Source organism: Dendropsophus ebraccatus, chromosome 9 (genome assembly GCF_027789765.1).
Source record: "Dendropsophus ebraccatus isolate aDenEbr1 chromosome 9, aDenEbr1.pat, whole genome shotgun sequence".
NCBI lineage: Eukaryota > Metazoa > Chordata > Amphibia > Anura > Hylidae > Dendropsophus > Dendropsophus ebraccatus.
In genome coordinates, this window is record NC_091462.1 from 21,532,730 (window position 1) to 21,547,450 (window position 14,721).

The 14,721-nt window shown below is 41.8% G+C and overlaps 1 protein-coding gene across 15 annotated transcripts in view; it reads right to left on the bottom strand.

Moving 5' to 3' along the window:
* NEB (nebulin) overlaps window positions 1-14,721 on the bottom strand; it is a 183,749-nt gene that overhangs the window by 79,048 nt on the left and 89,980 nt on the right. For all 15 annotated transcript variants that reach the window (XM_069982710.1, XM_069982711.1, XM_069982701.1 and 12 more), the window contains 18 exons: window positions 13,967-14,074; window positions 13,568-13,879; window positions 11,647-11,853; window positions 10,633-10,737; window positions 9,627-9,734; window positions 9,196-9,507; window positions 8,555-8,761; window positions 7,621-7,725; window positions 7,035-7,142; window positions 5,883-6,194; window positions 4,958-5,164; window positions 4,752-4,856; window positions 4,006-4,113; window positions 3,595-3,906; window positions 3,291-3,497; window positions 2,455-2,559; window positions 1,504-1,611; window positions 1,068-1,379 (listed from right to left, as the gene is read on the bottom strand). In XM_069982710.1, coding sequence (XP_069838811.1) covers window positions 1,068-1,379; window positions 1,504-1,611; window positions 2,455-2,559; window positions 3,291-3,497; window positions 3,595-3,906; window positions 4,006-4,113; window positions 4,752-4,856; window positions 4,958-5,164; window positions 5,883-6,194; window positions 7,035-7,142; window positions 7,621-7,725; window positions 8,555-8,761; window positions 9,196-9,507; window positions 9,627-9,734; window positions 10,633-10,737; window positions 11,647-11,853; window positions 13,568-13,879; window positions 13,967-14,074 — 3,348 coding nt within the window. The remainder of the gene's footprint in view (window positions 1-1,067; window positions 1,380-1,503; window positions 1,612-2,454; window positions 2,560-3,290; window positions 3,498-3,594; window positions 3,907-4,005; window positions 4,114-4,751; window positions 4,857-4,957; window positions 5,165-5,882; window positions 6,195-7,034; window positions 7,143-7,620; window positions 7,726-8,554; window positions 8,762-9,195; window positions 9,508-9,626; window positions 9,735-10,632; window positions 10,738-11,646; window positions 11,854-13,567; window positions 13,880-13,966; window positions 14,075-14,721) is intronic.

The window sequence follows — 14,721 nt, forward strand, 5'->3', positions numbered from 1 at the left end:
GATTCTCAACCAACGGCCGTAAATCGATATTTTTTGGCCAACTTAGCTAATGTTGGTAGGATAAGCAAATAATCTAAAGTCTATGTCATGTAGACAAAGCTGAGCCATATAAAAGCTACCACAGCAACCCTATGAGCAACTGACTCAGTCGGGCATGCACGTTTATTTCAAGGTAGTAAGTTACTTATGACAGTGGTTCGTCAACCAGGAGAAACAAAGGAATGAGTACAGAGAAATCTAGAATGATCAATGTTTCTCTTGATATATCTTGTCAAGGGACTGCTGGGGTATCCCCTATGCATTGGTTTGTTTGTGTATTGATGGACTATGCCAGCTTTAGACATCCAACTAATGGTAGATGCAACCATATTTGTTGAGCGGAGGCAGTGAATATCAAATGTCTTTGATCACTCTAAATGTCCCGAGACTCCACCAACAGATGATGTCCGTAGAGATAGGGATTGGGCATGCTGGAAATTCACTGCCCGACCCCTTTCTTCTCAGAGATATAGGTCACTGCCAGAGCAGCCTGGGTGCTCCTTACCACTCCCCTCCCCATAGTGAGCCATGCCAAACGTTCTCATGAACATGAGAACTGGAGAGAAAAGTGTCGACCTAACCATCATTCTCTGACAGCTATTTTAGGTATATCGCCACCTTAAGGGCCCTCACACACGACCCTACATTAAGGAACAAGTGGTCCGTTCTAAAGGAGCTGCGTCATAGAGGGGAGGGAATTCCCACCCATTGGGGGCCGGCCGGCCTCCAGTGCTTGAGCACCAGCCCGGTACCCGTGCATAGAATGGCGCCGTACATGGGAACCGGACCGTGGATCGAAAAACGGACCGCGGCATCGGTTTGCCCATGACGGTGCTGTACTATGAGTGGGTCAAATTAAAGAGGATGTACCTGATGGTACATCCTCTTTAAGGACGGATAGACATAGAAATAAGATAAGGGTCCTCTTTGATAATGACCTTGAGCGAAATTTACATATAGGTATGATTAAATAGATAGATAGATAGATAGATAGAGGGCCACAATGCATGAAATTGCTTGGTACTTACATCACTCTGTATGTCGTAAACCTTTCTGGCCTGTACCACGTCATTCTGGTCGGGTAGACAGGTCCATTTATGAAGAATGTTTTTGTAGTCAATATCACTGACTAGCGTCTGGCACTTCTTGGCCAGCAATATTCCCAGCATATCAACTGGTGTATTGAACTTGGTCCTCCATTTTTCATACTCCTTCTTGTATTCTCTATCACTCTGGATCTTGGCCACGTGCATGGCCCATACAGACTTGGGGTCATCTTGGAGACTACGGAACCCAATGTGGTGTCCTTGTTGCTTTCTGTAACCATCTTTGTACTTGAACTATAGACAAGAAGAAAAATGGTAGGAATATTAACGTTGGCTTACATTTTTACCTTTTATAGAGCAGTGATCGGGGATGTTGTTGCTTTTCCATTTACAATACTTTTTAGTAACAAGAACTTACATCGCTGGCAATGTCTCTTGATGACCTGGCTGCTTTAATGGGTATGGCATCGGCACGCAGGTCATAACCCTTCTTCTTTAACTCTTCGTAGCCTGCTTTGTACATTTTCTGTAAAAGAAATGTTATTAATAGTTGTTGTGCTTGTAAATGACATAAGCATTAAGGAAATGATACATAAATTATGTTAACGGGGAACTATCAGCAGGTAAGAGAAATATAATACTGATAGTCCCTATTGTGCAGGAGACATAGAGGATAAAGGTATGTCTCCTACCTTCATCTACGGCACCATTGCGGTACAGTTTTGCTCCACGGTCCAGTAAGACCATTGGGAGCACCAGAGCACCCGTTAACAGCACTGTCCTGCCCCCATAGTGCCGATCCCCCCCCCCCATGGAAGGTGTATGGGCACCCTTAAACGCACCTGTCACAAAAAATAAAGCTGCGTAAAGTGCATGACTCTCCTGACTCTGTGTCATGTGGACACTGGACCTGGACGGACTCCCAGTGTAAGTTTATGGGGTCAGCCTGGTCTCATAGACATAAAGGATGGATAGGGGCGCATGGCAGCACTCTGCTCTTCCCACTCATTATACTGATAAGTAAGGGCCTGAACAATCACACCGCAACCAATAAACACTTCCCACATGTGGTTAGGCTTCTTGGTCTCCACTGAAGATGCCAAAACAGTGAAGGGGTTGCAGTGCTGAACCAACGCTATATCTTTTTAATCAGGGGAATCTGTAGCGGCCCCTGAGATTTGACCCTTCCAAATATATAGAGTTGGGATATGCCATTGCTTTATATGATGGGAATGATCCCTTTAAGACATAGCAATAACTGCAACCCTTATAGCTATGTAAAGTGATTTTATTACGTGGAATGGGTGCGGGTTTGTTTTTTCGTAGCCAATATTATATTGGTCATTTTCATGTTACAGCTAATACTCACATCACTTGTGTTTAGCAGATTAGCTTTTGCTAGTAGGATCTCCGGTGTGTCTGGCATGACGTGAATTGTTGTCTTGTCTTTTTCCCAGGCTTCTGTGTAAAGTTTCTACAGCAAAAAATAAATTACGGTTAATTTTCTTCAAACTATTGTAAGATAGATGGATGGATAAATAGATAGATAGATAGATAGATAGATAATATTATATAACCTGTACATCTGTATATCCAAACCTTCCTGGTTTAATCTGTCCTCCAACAAATGAACACTTCATTCCCAACAGGACCAATCTTACTGAGAATTTGATATCTACTATAGTTTAGAATATTATACTAAAAACATTAGTACTAAGACCAATAGGAAACCTAGAGGAGTCGGGTCTCCACAGATAGGATGTAGGTCCCTGGCAGCATTACACTTGCCCTAGCCAATTGCAACAATGCTTCCTAAAGCCCCCCCCCCCCCCAATCCTATTGACCTGAATACATTGACCACTTCCTTATTAACATTTAGTGGATGCCACATTCCCGTGAATTTTACCATTGTCTATTAAAACTGGTAAGAGACCAAATAGCCTATAAAGAAACTTTGGGTTTGACTACCTTAACCAAGTCTATATATTAAATGCCGCAGGCTCAGAAGGGACAGTAGATAGAAAGTGAATCTAAAGATTACTGTATACGACAACATGGAACATCATCCATCTAATCCATCCAGTCTTTCACCATGTCTGTTGACCACATTATAGGCCTACAATGGTATATCCACACTCCATCATGATTTATACACATTTGGTCCTAGCTAGTTATCGTTTTTTTCATCTTGAAGGCCGAACTTACATTGTTCATGATCTGTGCATTGCTCTTGGCCAAGACAAGTGGCATTGAGTCGGGCACACTTGTGAATCGGAATTTGTCTGGGTGCTCGCGGTATTTCTTCTCACTGAGAATTTGCATGGCTTTCTTGTTTTTCTCAGCTTCTTGAGATCCAAAAGGAACCCATCCTACACCCTTCATATATTCATTGTAATCTGCTTTGTAGACATTCTGGAAGAAAGAAGAAGAAGAAGAGATAGGGTGTAGTCAACCATGGCTCCAGAAACACATCAAATGCAGATAGTCTTTAGAATCCAAGGAAACTTACGTCACTCTGAATCTCATAGACCTTCCTTGCTTGGACGAAAGCAGTCTGGTCGGGCAGACAGGTCCAGTTGTGTAGACGTCGTTTGTAGTCAATGTCACTGACTAGCGTCTGGCACTTCTTGGCCAGCAATATTCCCAGCATATCAACTGGTGTATTGAACTTGGTCCTCCATTTTTCAAAGTCCTTCTTGTATTCTCTATCACTCTGAATCTTGGCCACGTGCATGGCCCATACAGACTTAGGATCATCTTGTAGGCTGCGGAACCCAACGTGGTGTCCTTGTTGCTTACGGTAGGCCGCTTTGTATTTGAACTAGAAAGAGAAAAAAAATTCTGATTGCTTACCGAAACCAACCAGACTAACAGTGTAACATAAAGTACCCATCGGGGGGTACTAGGTTATCGCACTCACATCACTAGCAATATCTCTAGATGCTCTGGCAGCTTTAATAGAAATAGCATCAGGCCGGAGGTCATAGCCTTTCTTGATCGCCTCTTCCCATCCAGACTTGTACGATTTCTGCAATAAAAAAGGATTAAAGAAACCATTCAAAAAGTTAATATTCACTACAAAACAGAAATTCAAAACAGAAGGACATAATATTTCTGTGCAATATGTTATTTAATACTGCATCACACTTTTAAAGGGGAAGTTGTACAAGGAAAATGGACAATCAAGCAATGCATTTCGACCCTTGACTGGGACCATCAGGCATGATAAAGATTCCTTTAGAGAGCTGAAACACATTGCTTGATTACCAGAAAGTTCTTGACAGTCTTTGTGTTGTGACCCATTATCAGAACAGAGGAGACTGCTAAGGTTACAGTTGTGGTCCAGAAGAAGGACATAGAAAACTGTGTCCTGGTTGCTGTTGGTGCTAAAGATTAGAATGAACTATTGATTCTCTATGGCACCACGGAATGTTTTTGAGCGCTGAATTTGGAAACGATCAATGGATCCATAGAGTGTGAATAAAGTGCAAGTCACAGTGGTTGCGTAGGTGCAGTGAGCTCCCATTGTGTCTCAAGAAAAAATCATTGCTTGTCAATCTCCAAACAAGTGCTTAAGCAATTTATCTGTATGGGTAAAAGGACTCTTTGGTATCCCAAAAGTTACACTCAGACGTGGTATGGTATATAAGCAGTGATAGTACTTACTTCACTAAATGTGATCTTGTTCATTTTGGCCTGGAGTATATCGGGTGTGTCCGGCATCACATGGATCTTTGTCTTATCCTTCTCCCATGCATCAATGTATAAGTGCTATGAAGAAGACAATAGGAATGAATGCATAGGTTTAGTATGACATGTCGATATCAATATTTATTCATCTACATACGGATGTTATTTCTCTAGGTTTTTACCTTGTTCATGACGACAGCATTCTGCTTGGCCAGTTCCATGTCCATAGAATCCATAAGTTTAGTGAAATGGAATTTGCTTGGGTGCTGGCGATACTTGGCGTCACTGAGGATCTCTGAAGCTTTCTTGCTCTTCTCCACATCCAGAGATCCCAGGGGGCTCCAGCCCATACCTTTGTACCATGTCTTGTAGTCCATTTTGTATTCATTCTGTAAAGAGAAATGATTGTGAGTCTCAGAATAACATGATTGTGATTTACCAATCTTAAGATACACATACTGAGGGTTACGCTCCATTATGTATATGTTAGGGTTACAGTTGTAGATAATATTGGATCCAATCTGAGGGTACATTTTTACACTTTACATTTTTCCATAGATAATTATTTAAAAATGTGCTGAGTTTTTCTTCTATAGCCTCGATGTTATCAAACATCCTATAGTACAAAGCTCTTTCTCAATTTCTATGTCTCCTGTACTTCCTTCTAAGGTGAATTACGATATAAAGGTGAATTTGATCTGGTCATATAACAGCATAAAGAATAGGAGAGAAGAGATGGAGACAGAACCTTAATTGAGAACAGACACAGCCGTCTGAACTGTATGTGACAGTAAGGGGGCTATAGAAGAGAAACTAAGAACAAAGCAAGAATATGCAACCTTCTAAGCTGATACATGACTTGAGCAGAGGCAGCTTTTCTAATGGTAAAATTAATCCCCATCCAGTCCACTATGCTGACATATATCTGTTTGTATACTTTAAAAGGGAACTCTTTTAGCAGGTTAGATGAATCTGGAATGGCGCCAAGGAGGAACGTAAGAGACATACCTTTCTCCTTGGCGCTCTGTGCGCAATAAGGGGCTATTAGCAGGTTAGATTTGTGTTCATAGACTTCCCAACTGTTTTATGACAAGATCGGCAACTTACGTCACTCTGGATTTGGTTCATGTTCTTGGCAAGTTGAACATGCATTGAATCCGGCAGGAGAATGTACTTGTGGATCAGATTCTTATAATGGACATTGGAGGCCACCGCCTGAGCCTCCTTGGCTGCCATGACACTAAACATGGACACTGGAGTGTGATATTTGGTCTTGGTCTTCTCATATTCCTTCTTGTACTCCCGGTCGCTCTGCATCTTGGCAACATTCATGTAGTGGACAAGCTTGGGGTCATCCTGGAGGTTACGGAATCCAACCATCTTTCCTCTACCGTCTTGATAAGCTTTTTTGTATTTATACTGAAAAGAAGCAGAAAAAGTGATTAATACGGTATTACAATTAATTGGTTATTACAAGAACCACAGGTACATTTTCACTCACCCCTAACCCAAAATTACTGAACACTCCCCCTCCGGCTTAACTCCACCCATTTTTATGAGCACGTTTGAAAAGTTACAAGGTATGAAAAGTTGCAAATGATTCCAAGCCCCATTTAATGCAACTATTCTACACCATAAGACGTCAAAAAATATTAATGCAATTTCCCCATAGAGGTCCAAGCAGTCACCATATGGACCATATAGCTACTATTTAATTCTATAGTTTGGACAAAAATATTAATGCAATTTCCCCATAGAGGTCCAAGCAGTCACCATATGGACCATATAGCTACTATTTAATTCTATAGTTTGGACAAAAATATTAATGCAATTTCCCCATAGAGGTCCAAGCAGTCACCATACGGACCATATAGCTACTATTTAATTCTATAGTTTGGACAAAACAGGAGAAGAAGAGTAATGATGGGCCTACTCTCAACACGAATAGTTGTCAATTCAAACAGTAGTCTAAAGTCTGTAGTCGAGTCCGAACGTTCAGCATTTGATTACCGGTGGCTTAAGGAATTGGATGCAGCCCTAAGGAGTCCAGGAAAACATGGATACAGCCAAAGGCCATAGACTGTTTCCATGTTTTCCAGGACTTTCTAGGGATGGATGCAATGTCTTCAGCCATCCTGTATGGCTGACCATTGCTGAAGATGCATAGAACTCTGATGGCCACCTTTAGCTAGGTCTATGAGACCCCGGGTGGCCCCAGGAGACATGCCAGACGCATTAGGTTTATCAGAAGGCACTTACATCACTAGCGATGTCCCTAGATGCCCTCGCAGCTTTGATGGCGATGGCATCCACTCTGAGATCATATCCTTTCTTCTTGGATTCCTCCAGGGCTTGCTTGTATTTTTTCTAGTTAAAAAATAAACAAAATATAAAGTTCATGGAAGGACGTATCACAGCACAACCTGGTAATGACGACTGAATAAACCTCCTAGTCCATGTATAATAATATCTCTGGAATTTTCTAATATTTGTGTAATAATTCATCCCCATTTTCATGCACATATTCAAGGAAAAATGGTGTTAATCTACGCAGTGGGTGGGGACAAGTATTTTGATACAATATAATATCAAAAACTATAATTATAAAACAATAAATGTCCGTCTTAAGTTTGTGATCCCCTCAGACAGAACTTTGAGGGCTATGGGTTCTTATTAAGGAGATCAAGCTGAAGGGGCAGGCTTACCAGCAATGCTTCCTGGGAAATATTATGCAAATTAGCCCACCTCTAAAAGGAAGAAATCTCTACAGTGTCACCTATAGGTAGCTAGCCTGTACATATTATCTATCAACCAGCCAAACATATCTCAGGCATAAAATACTCACCTCGCTTATATTGATAGCATTAGCCTTTGCCAGAAGGACGTCTGGTGTATCGGGCATCACGTGAATAGTTCTTTTATCTTTCTCCCAGGCTTCCTTGTAAAGGTTCTAGAAAAGAAAACAAGAATACAATGTAGTCTTAATGGCTTATATTTGTCAGCTTCTTCTTCATTTATTAGCATAGTCAATGAGGAGAGTCTCGGCTTTCTAGTCTTCTGTAGCCAAAATGGAGATAATCCAATAGGGTTAGGGCATACAGCGAAAACTACAAGGGGGCTCAAATGTGTCTCTGCTTATACCACTACAGTCTCCCCATTCTTGGTCATGAGGGCCCAATACTTGATCACTAATCCCATATGGAGAAGGATTGAAGCTTCTATGATCTGATTCGCTTCCACTTTAGGTTTTCCTATCCTGTAGACAGCACTTGGCTATTTCTCTCTTAAATTGAATGGTAGCGCACATTATCGATTGGCAGAATTTAGAATTAAACTTCTCCTTAATGGGGTTAAGAACAACGGGCACTCTGGGCAATAGGTGGTGGTGGTGGGGTCATTTATCGCCTATCCTTTGGATTCTTAGTGAAAAAACTTCTTTAAATGGACACGGTCACTTTAAAAAACTTAAGTAACTTAAGCTGTAAGTATGGAGACCATCTCCTGCAGTAAGATGGAGATCAGAGTAAGCCAAGAGAGGAGCACTTAGCTGGGAGCTTCTCCTGGCTCCTACTAACAATTGGTGAGGGTTTGGACACCCACACCCTGACCCATCAAAACTTTTGGATATTGACACTCATTGACACTTTAGTATCACAGTTTATAAGATCTTGCATAAGTGCCATTAACCTACTGGAGGACGGAAACAGGCTGGGCCAGCTTTATGGTACATACATCCTTGAATAGCCATGCTGTGTTACCTTTAAACAGTGTTGACTTACTTGATTCATGATCTGTGCGTTACTCTTTGCCAAGACCATTTCCATAGAGTCAGGCACACTTGTGAATTTCAGGGTATCCGGGTGCTGGCGGTATTTCTTGTTACTGAGAATTTCCATAGCCTTCTTGTTCTTCTCAGCTTCCTGGGATCCATAGGGCACCCATCCCACTCCTTTGACAAAGTCATTATAATCTGACTTGTAAACATTCTAGGAAGAAAGGAGGCACATATATTATTTATCTACAGTATATATTGTGAGTAGTGCTGAGCAGACTTTGCTAACTGTTCGGCCTCGGCCACGTTCTCCGAATCTGAATATTCCGCATTGACAGCTGCGAGAGTAGTTGAATGTCCCCTAGGGAGTCCTAGAAAATATGGATACACTTATAGGATGTATCCCTATTTTCTTGGGAGCCCTAGAGCAGCATCCAACTTCTCCAGCCGCTGGGAATCAAATGCCGAGCGTTTGGGTTAAGAGAACGTTGCCCGAACAGTTCAGCAAGACCACTTAACACTAATTGTGAGTTCGAAAGGGTGTATGGTGGTATGAAGTAATCTAAGTAGAGGACTATGGATCCTTTTAATGCTCTGGGCTGGGTTAGTTCAACCCTACATATTACCATAGATCGCCATATAACTTACATCACTCTGTATTTGCATCCTGTTCCTGGCCAGCTGAAGGTTCATGGCATCAGGCAGCAGGTTGTAGCTGTGAATGATGTTCCTATAGTTGGTGTTAGTCGCCACATTTTGAGCCAGTTTTGCAGCAGTCACACTGAACATATCCACAGGGGTGTGGAATCGGGTCTTTGACTTCTCGTAGTCCTTTTTATATTCGCGTTCAGACTGCATCTTGGCCACGTTCATGAAGTGCACCAACTTGGGGTCATCCTGGAGGCTGCGGAATCCAATGTGCTTTCCTCTGGTCTGTTCATAGGCTTTCTTGTATTTGTACTGCAAATGACACCCAATGAGAAAAGATTAGCAACGAAGGGAATAAAATATATTTTATGCACTCAGTTCCTTGTATATAAAACCATTGCTTTGTATTATAGTGATAGGAAAAGACTTACATCGCTGGCGATATCTCTTGAAGCTCTAGCTGCCTTTATGGATATGGCATCTGGTTTCAAGTCGTATCCCTTCTTTATAGCCTCCTCCCAGGATTTTCTGTACAATTTCTGAAAGGGGGAGAAAAAATTTACTTAACACCGATACAACCCTTGACATAGGCCGCCACATTGCTGCACGCAATCTCTACCGCTGTATACAGATTGACCTTCCTTCTGAGAACATGGCATACATCAGTGGTCTACAACCTACGGCGTTACAGCTTTTGGGAAACTACAACTCCCAGCACAGCCAAGTACAGTGTATGGATTCATAAAAAAAAGCTCATGGATCCATAGACCGCTCACATGATCAGGAATGAAAGGGCACAACACTTCTGCGTCTTCGTTTTAGTGATAGGTGGGAATTTCCAGCCCCTGAACCCCCACTGAGCATAAGATCTGACATAGGGATCCTTTAATGATAATTAGAGGGTATGCAGTAAGTTCTTGAGCTCCCTCTAGTGGCAGCTGTAGACAGACAGAATTTTATCTACCCACAAAGTTGTAACCAAAGGCTTTTTAGACGGGTTTATAGGACAAAAATAATAAGGGCTAATCTCTGGCACTTATTTACTGAGCCCTTACATAGCTCAATCATATGTGCGGCCCTTTAAATTCATTATTGTTAGCCGCACAAGGGCATCTGCTGCCGATAATGATCATTTAAATGGACGCACAAAAGATCCAATCATGCAATGACCAAGTGTTTGCTCATTGATCAGCTGATCACGGAACAGTTGGAAGAACGCTCATTGAGCTAATAACCGGTCTGTTGGAAAGGGTCTTAAAATAAATGGTTGGGACATTGGGACGTTGGTGAATAAAGTCTCTTAAAGACTATTGTGCCCCATGTGTCCGTATCCCTCTCTGATGTTTTATTATTAATTTAGATTATTTATAGATTATTTATAGATTTTTTTTCTCTACTGTCATTAGAGATTACATTTTATGCCTATACGTCACTTACATCGCTCATGTTTATCTGATTCGCTTTAGACAGGACTATTTCTGGAGTATCGGGCATCACATGGATCTTGGTCTTGTCTTTGTCCCAGGCTTCTGTGTAAAGTTTCTGCAACGATAGATACCAGTATTAAAGAACATAGAGACAACTTTGTAATATTTTTTTTTTAAGGAGAAATCTATGGTATATGTGTCCATTAGAAATGAGCGAACCTCAAGCATGTTCGAGTCAATCCGAACCCGAACTTTCGGCATTTGATTAGCGGTTGCTGCTGAACTTGGATAAAGCCCTAAGGCTATGTGGAAAACATGGATATAGTCATTGGCTGTATCCATGTTTTTCAGACAACCTTAGAGCTTTATCCAACTTCAGCAGCCCCAGCTAATCAAATACCGAACGTTCGGGTTCGGATCGACTCGAACCCGAACCTGGTTCGCTCATCTCTAGTGTCCATATAACAAGAATATCCATAAACCTCCATCCATCAAAGTTAAAGGGAGCATGCCATTACTAAAAGCCTGTCCACTGAGAAAGTATACAAGGAACCAGACTTTCAATAAACTTGGTGGTACCTAAAGCAGTGACCCCTGTTGGTTCTTCCTCATATGGAGTACTGTCCAACAATGTACAACCCATACCATTGCTGCCTGAACCATGAGTCTCTGGGCGTTCTTCTCTCCATACCACCAGCCATAACTGATGGGTCTCTCCCTGTCCTGGTATAGGAAGACATCTATCATCCAGGACAGGCAGAAGCCACTAGGGACCACCCTGACATCTTGTGGTTCAGGAAGCATAAAAGGGATGACAGGTTCCCTTTAAGAAATTATATCAGCCACAAATCTTGAGTTCCATGGTCTCTGTAATGACTAGTGCACCTTTAGTGACTACACAGGCTGCACATGTCTAATGCTAGCTCTTGAAGGAGCATTTACAGAAGCCATGTAAAAAGTCAGAAAGAAAATACAAATACGCAGGTTAGGTATAGAAAGCCTTGTCTGTGGAGATGACTTTTACCTTATTCATTGTCACTGCATTTGCTCTTGCAAGAACTTGATCCATTGCATCATTTGGAATGCTAAATTTCCATTGATCTGGATTCTGCTTGTACTTCTTATCGCTGAGAATGTCTTTGGCCTTTTTGGCTTTTTCAACGTCCAAGGAACCAATAGGTACCCAACCAACTCCTTTCAGCCAGTTGTTAAAGTCGGTCTTGTACTGGTTCTGTAATATAAGAATAAGTATATAAGCGTTAAAGTGTATACATATATATATATATATATATATATAAAATTGCAATTAAAGACAGCGTCTTTTCAAATATCAAAAAAGTTTTCCCTTTATATTGCCATATGCGTACAAGAAACAACGACGTTTCGGCCCTTTAAAACATACTGAGCCTTTCTCAAGAATTTATAAATATCTAACAGTATATCTGAAGATACATTTTCTAACCAACAACCCATTTAAAGGGGTATTCCAGAACTTCTTTATTGATGGATGGGGCATCAATATCTGATTGCTAGAACACTACCCTTATCAGCAGTTTTTAAGAGCTGTGGCGCCTACATAAGCAGAGAACAGAGATGGAAGCTGACAGCGCCGTACATTGTGTAGTGGCCATGTTTGGTTATGGCAACTCACCTCCCACTGAAAGAACATATAGGCCTTATGCACACGTTCAGTATTATTTTCAAGTCCGTAGTTTCCTCCCACTATCCACCCGTACAATCCGCTAAAAATTACGGATTGGGCATATGTAGTGCATCTGTAGTTCATCCAAATTTCTGTAAATCCTTTTTTTTCCCCAATATGTTAATTATAACTCATCCGTAAATTTTTACGGAAATACGTAGGCCAAACACGTTACAATCCTTAAAAAAATAGCAGATCTCATTGATTTCTAGGAGAGGATCAGTAAAAAAAAAATCTGGGTCCACACTAGAACATGTCCTTTTTTCTCAGCATTGGTTTGCTTCCTGATCGTGTGAATAGCCCAATAGACAACAATGTGCGCTAGCTCAAACATTGATATACGGATCCGTAGATTACGGGATGTGTAAATAAGGCCTAGAGCTGAGGTGCAGTCACTACACAATGTATAGATTTGCCTCCTTCTGGGTCGATTCCATGTTTATATGGGTGCCATACCGATGTCCCACCGATCAGATATTGATGGCATCAATGAGCCACCTAAATGGATTATTTCAATCCAAAAAGTTATCCCCAATGCTTGCATAAGCGTACCGCCACTCCATTCTGACAGGAGACTTAGTTCCCCATTCTTGAGATCGTGGCCCAACAAATCTGTCATGTGAACATACGCTTAAAAGGACTTTGTCAGTAGGTTTATTGTGATCTAAGAGTAGTATAAACGAGTGACAGAGAAGCTGAACAGAATGATGTTCTGTGCAGCTGATTCGGAGATCTCCTCCTGATCAACATGGACAATAAGTAGTCCTCTCCATTATGTGCATGAGCCCAGTAATCCTGGATATTTATGAGAAGCAGAAAACTTCGCCCACCAACTATCCATGCTGTGTTTAGGCAGTCAACTGTCAATTAGCAGCTGGAGGGCAGGGGGAGGGGTGTGGTAAAAATCCTATTCTCCTGCATATTAGGAGAACGGCTGAACAGAATGATGTAAGTAATACACCAATCTGTTCAGCATTTTTGTCACTAGTCAATAGTAGTGACAGATTCCCTTTAAGAATTTTATGTAACACTTAGATTTAGAAATGACACAGCATCACCGAGCACCATCAATATTTATGGTATAATCTCTATGGTAGATGCTATTACACAGTATGAGATTACTGGCATCTGGCTCTTTGTTAAATGTCACACAACTATTACTCAGCACTGGTGTCCAGAAACCCTGGGCGATGGGTTACTAAGTATAACCTGTATCTGGTGACAACAGGTAACAACGACTTACATCACTCTGGATCTGCATCATGTTCCTAGACAGCTCCAAGGCCATAGCATCAGGCAGAAGCGTGTAGCTGTGGATCAGCTGTTTGTAGTTTGCATTGGAGGAGACCTCTTGAGCCTTTTTGGCTGCAGTGATGTTAAACATATCCAGAGGTGTGTGATACTTGGTCTTGCTCTTCTCATAGTCTTTCTTGTACTCGCGATCGGACTGGATTTTGGCGACATGCATGTAGTGGACCAGCTTAGGGTCATCCTGAAGACTGCGGAATCCCACGTGCTGGCCTCTGGCTTTCTGATAGGCTTCCTTATATTTAAACTAAGCATCAACATCGAGAGAAAGACATTATTAATGTCACGATGAAACGTAGAGTAGAAAGTATGATATGTGTATTGTGATACTCACGTCACTTGCAATGTTTCTTGAGGCTTTGGCTGCCTTAATGGCGATGGCATCCGGTTTGAGATCATATCCTTTGGCAAGGTGCTTGATCCAGGCGGCTTTATAGTTAGACTTAGGAGAAAGCGACACAAAATTTTGTTGTTGATCGAGTTTATGTCCTTGCCTATAATCTGATATAGTCTAATCTAACCTAAATATTGTTTACAGGGTTAGGCTATGTTCACACAATGTATATTTTCGTATAACTACGGCCGTTGTTGCCCATTGCAACAACGGCCGTGATTAATACGAAAATATACGTGCCGTTGCCACGTATGGAATCCAGGCCGGAGTGTATACACATGGTATACACTCCAGCCGGGATCCCTAGCAGCGCCGCAAACAACTGACATGTCATTTTTCTGCGGCCACTATTCATTGAATAGCGGCCGCAGAAAACCCTGTCGGTGCACACTGTGGAGCGAGCGGCTCCGGACGCTCGCTCCATAGTGTGCAGTGGAGAGTTCTGATGCGGGTGCATCAGAATTCTGCAGCCCTAAAGATCATCCGGCTGGTATTGCAGTACAAACCGGGATGATCTTTTCTGAGACCGGCCATTCCGTGACCTGGAACTGTGTATGAACATCCAAGAAATGTGCACAATACCCAGTGAGCTTCTAGCCTACCCAACGAGACTAAGTATACTGTATCTTCCTATCAGCATCCCATTAGGTCAGCAATTATTTCTCCTGACACCTTCTCATATATGTAGACCCTCC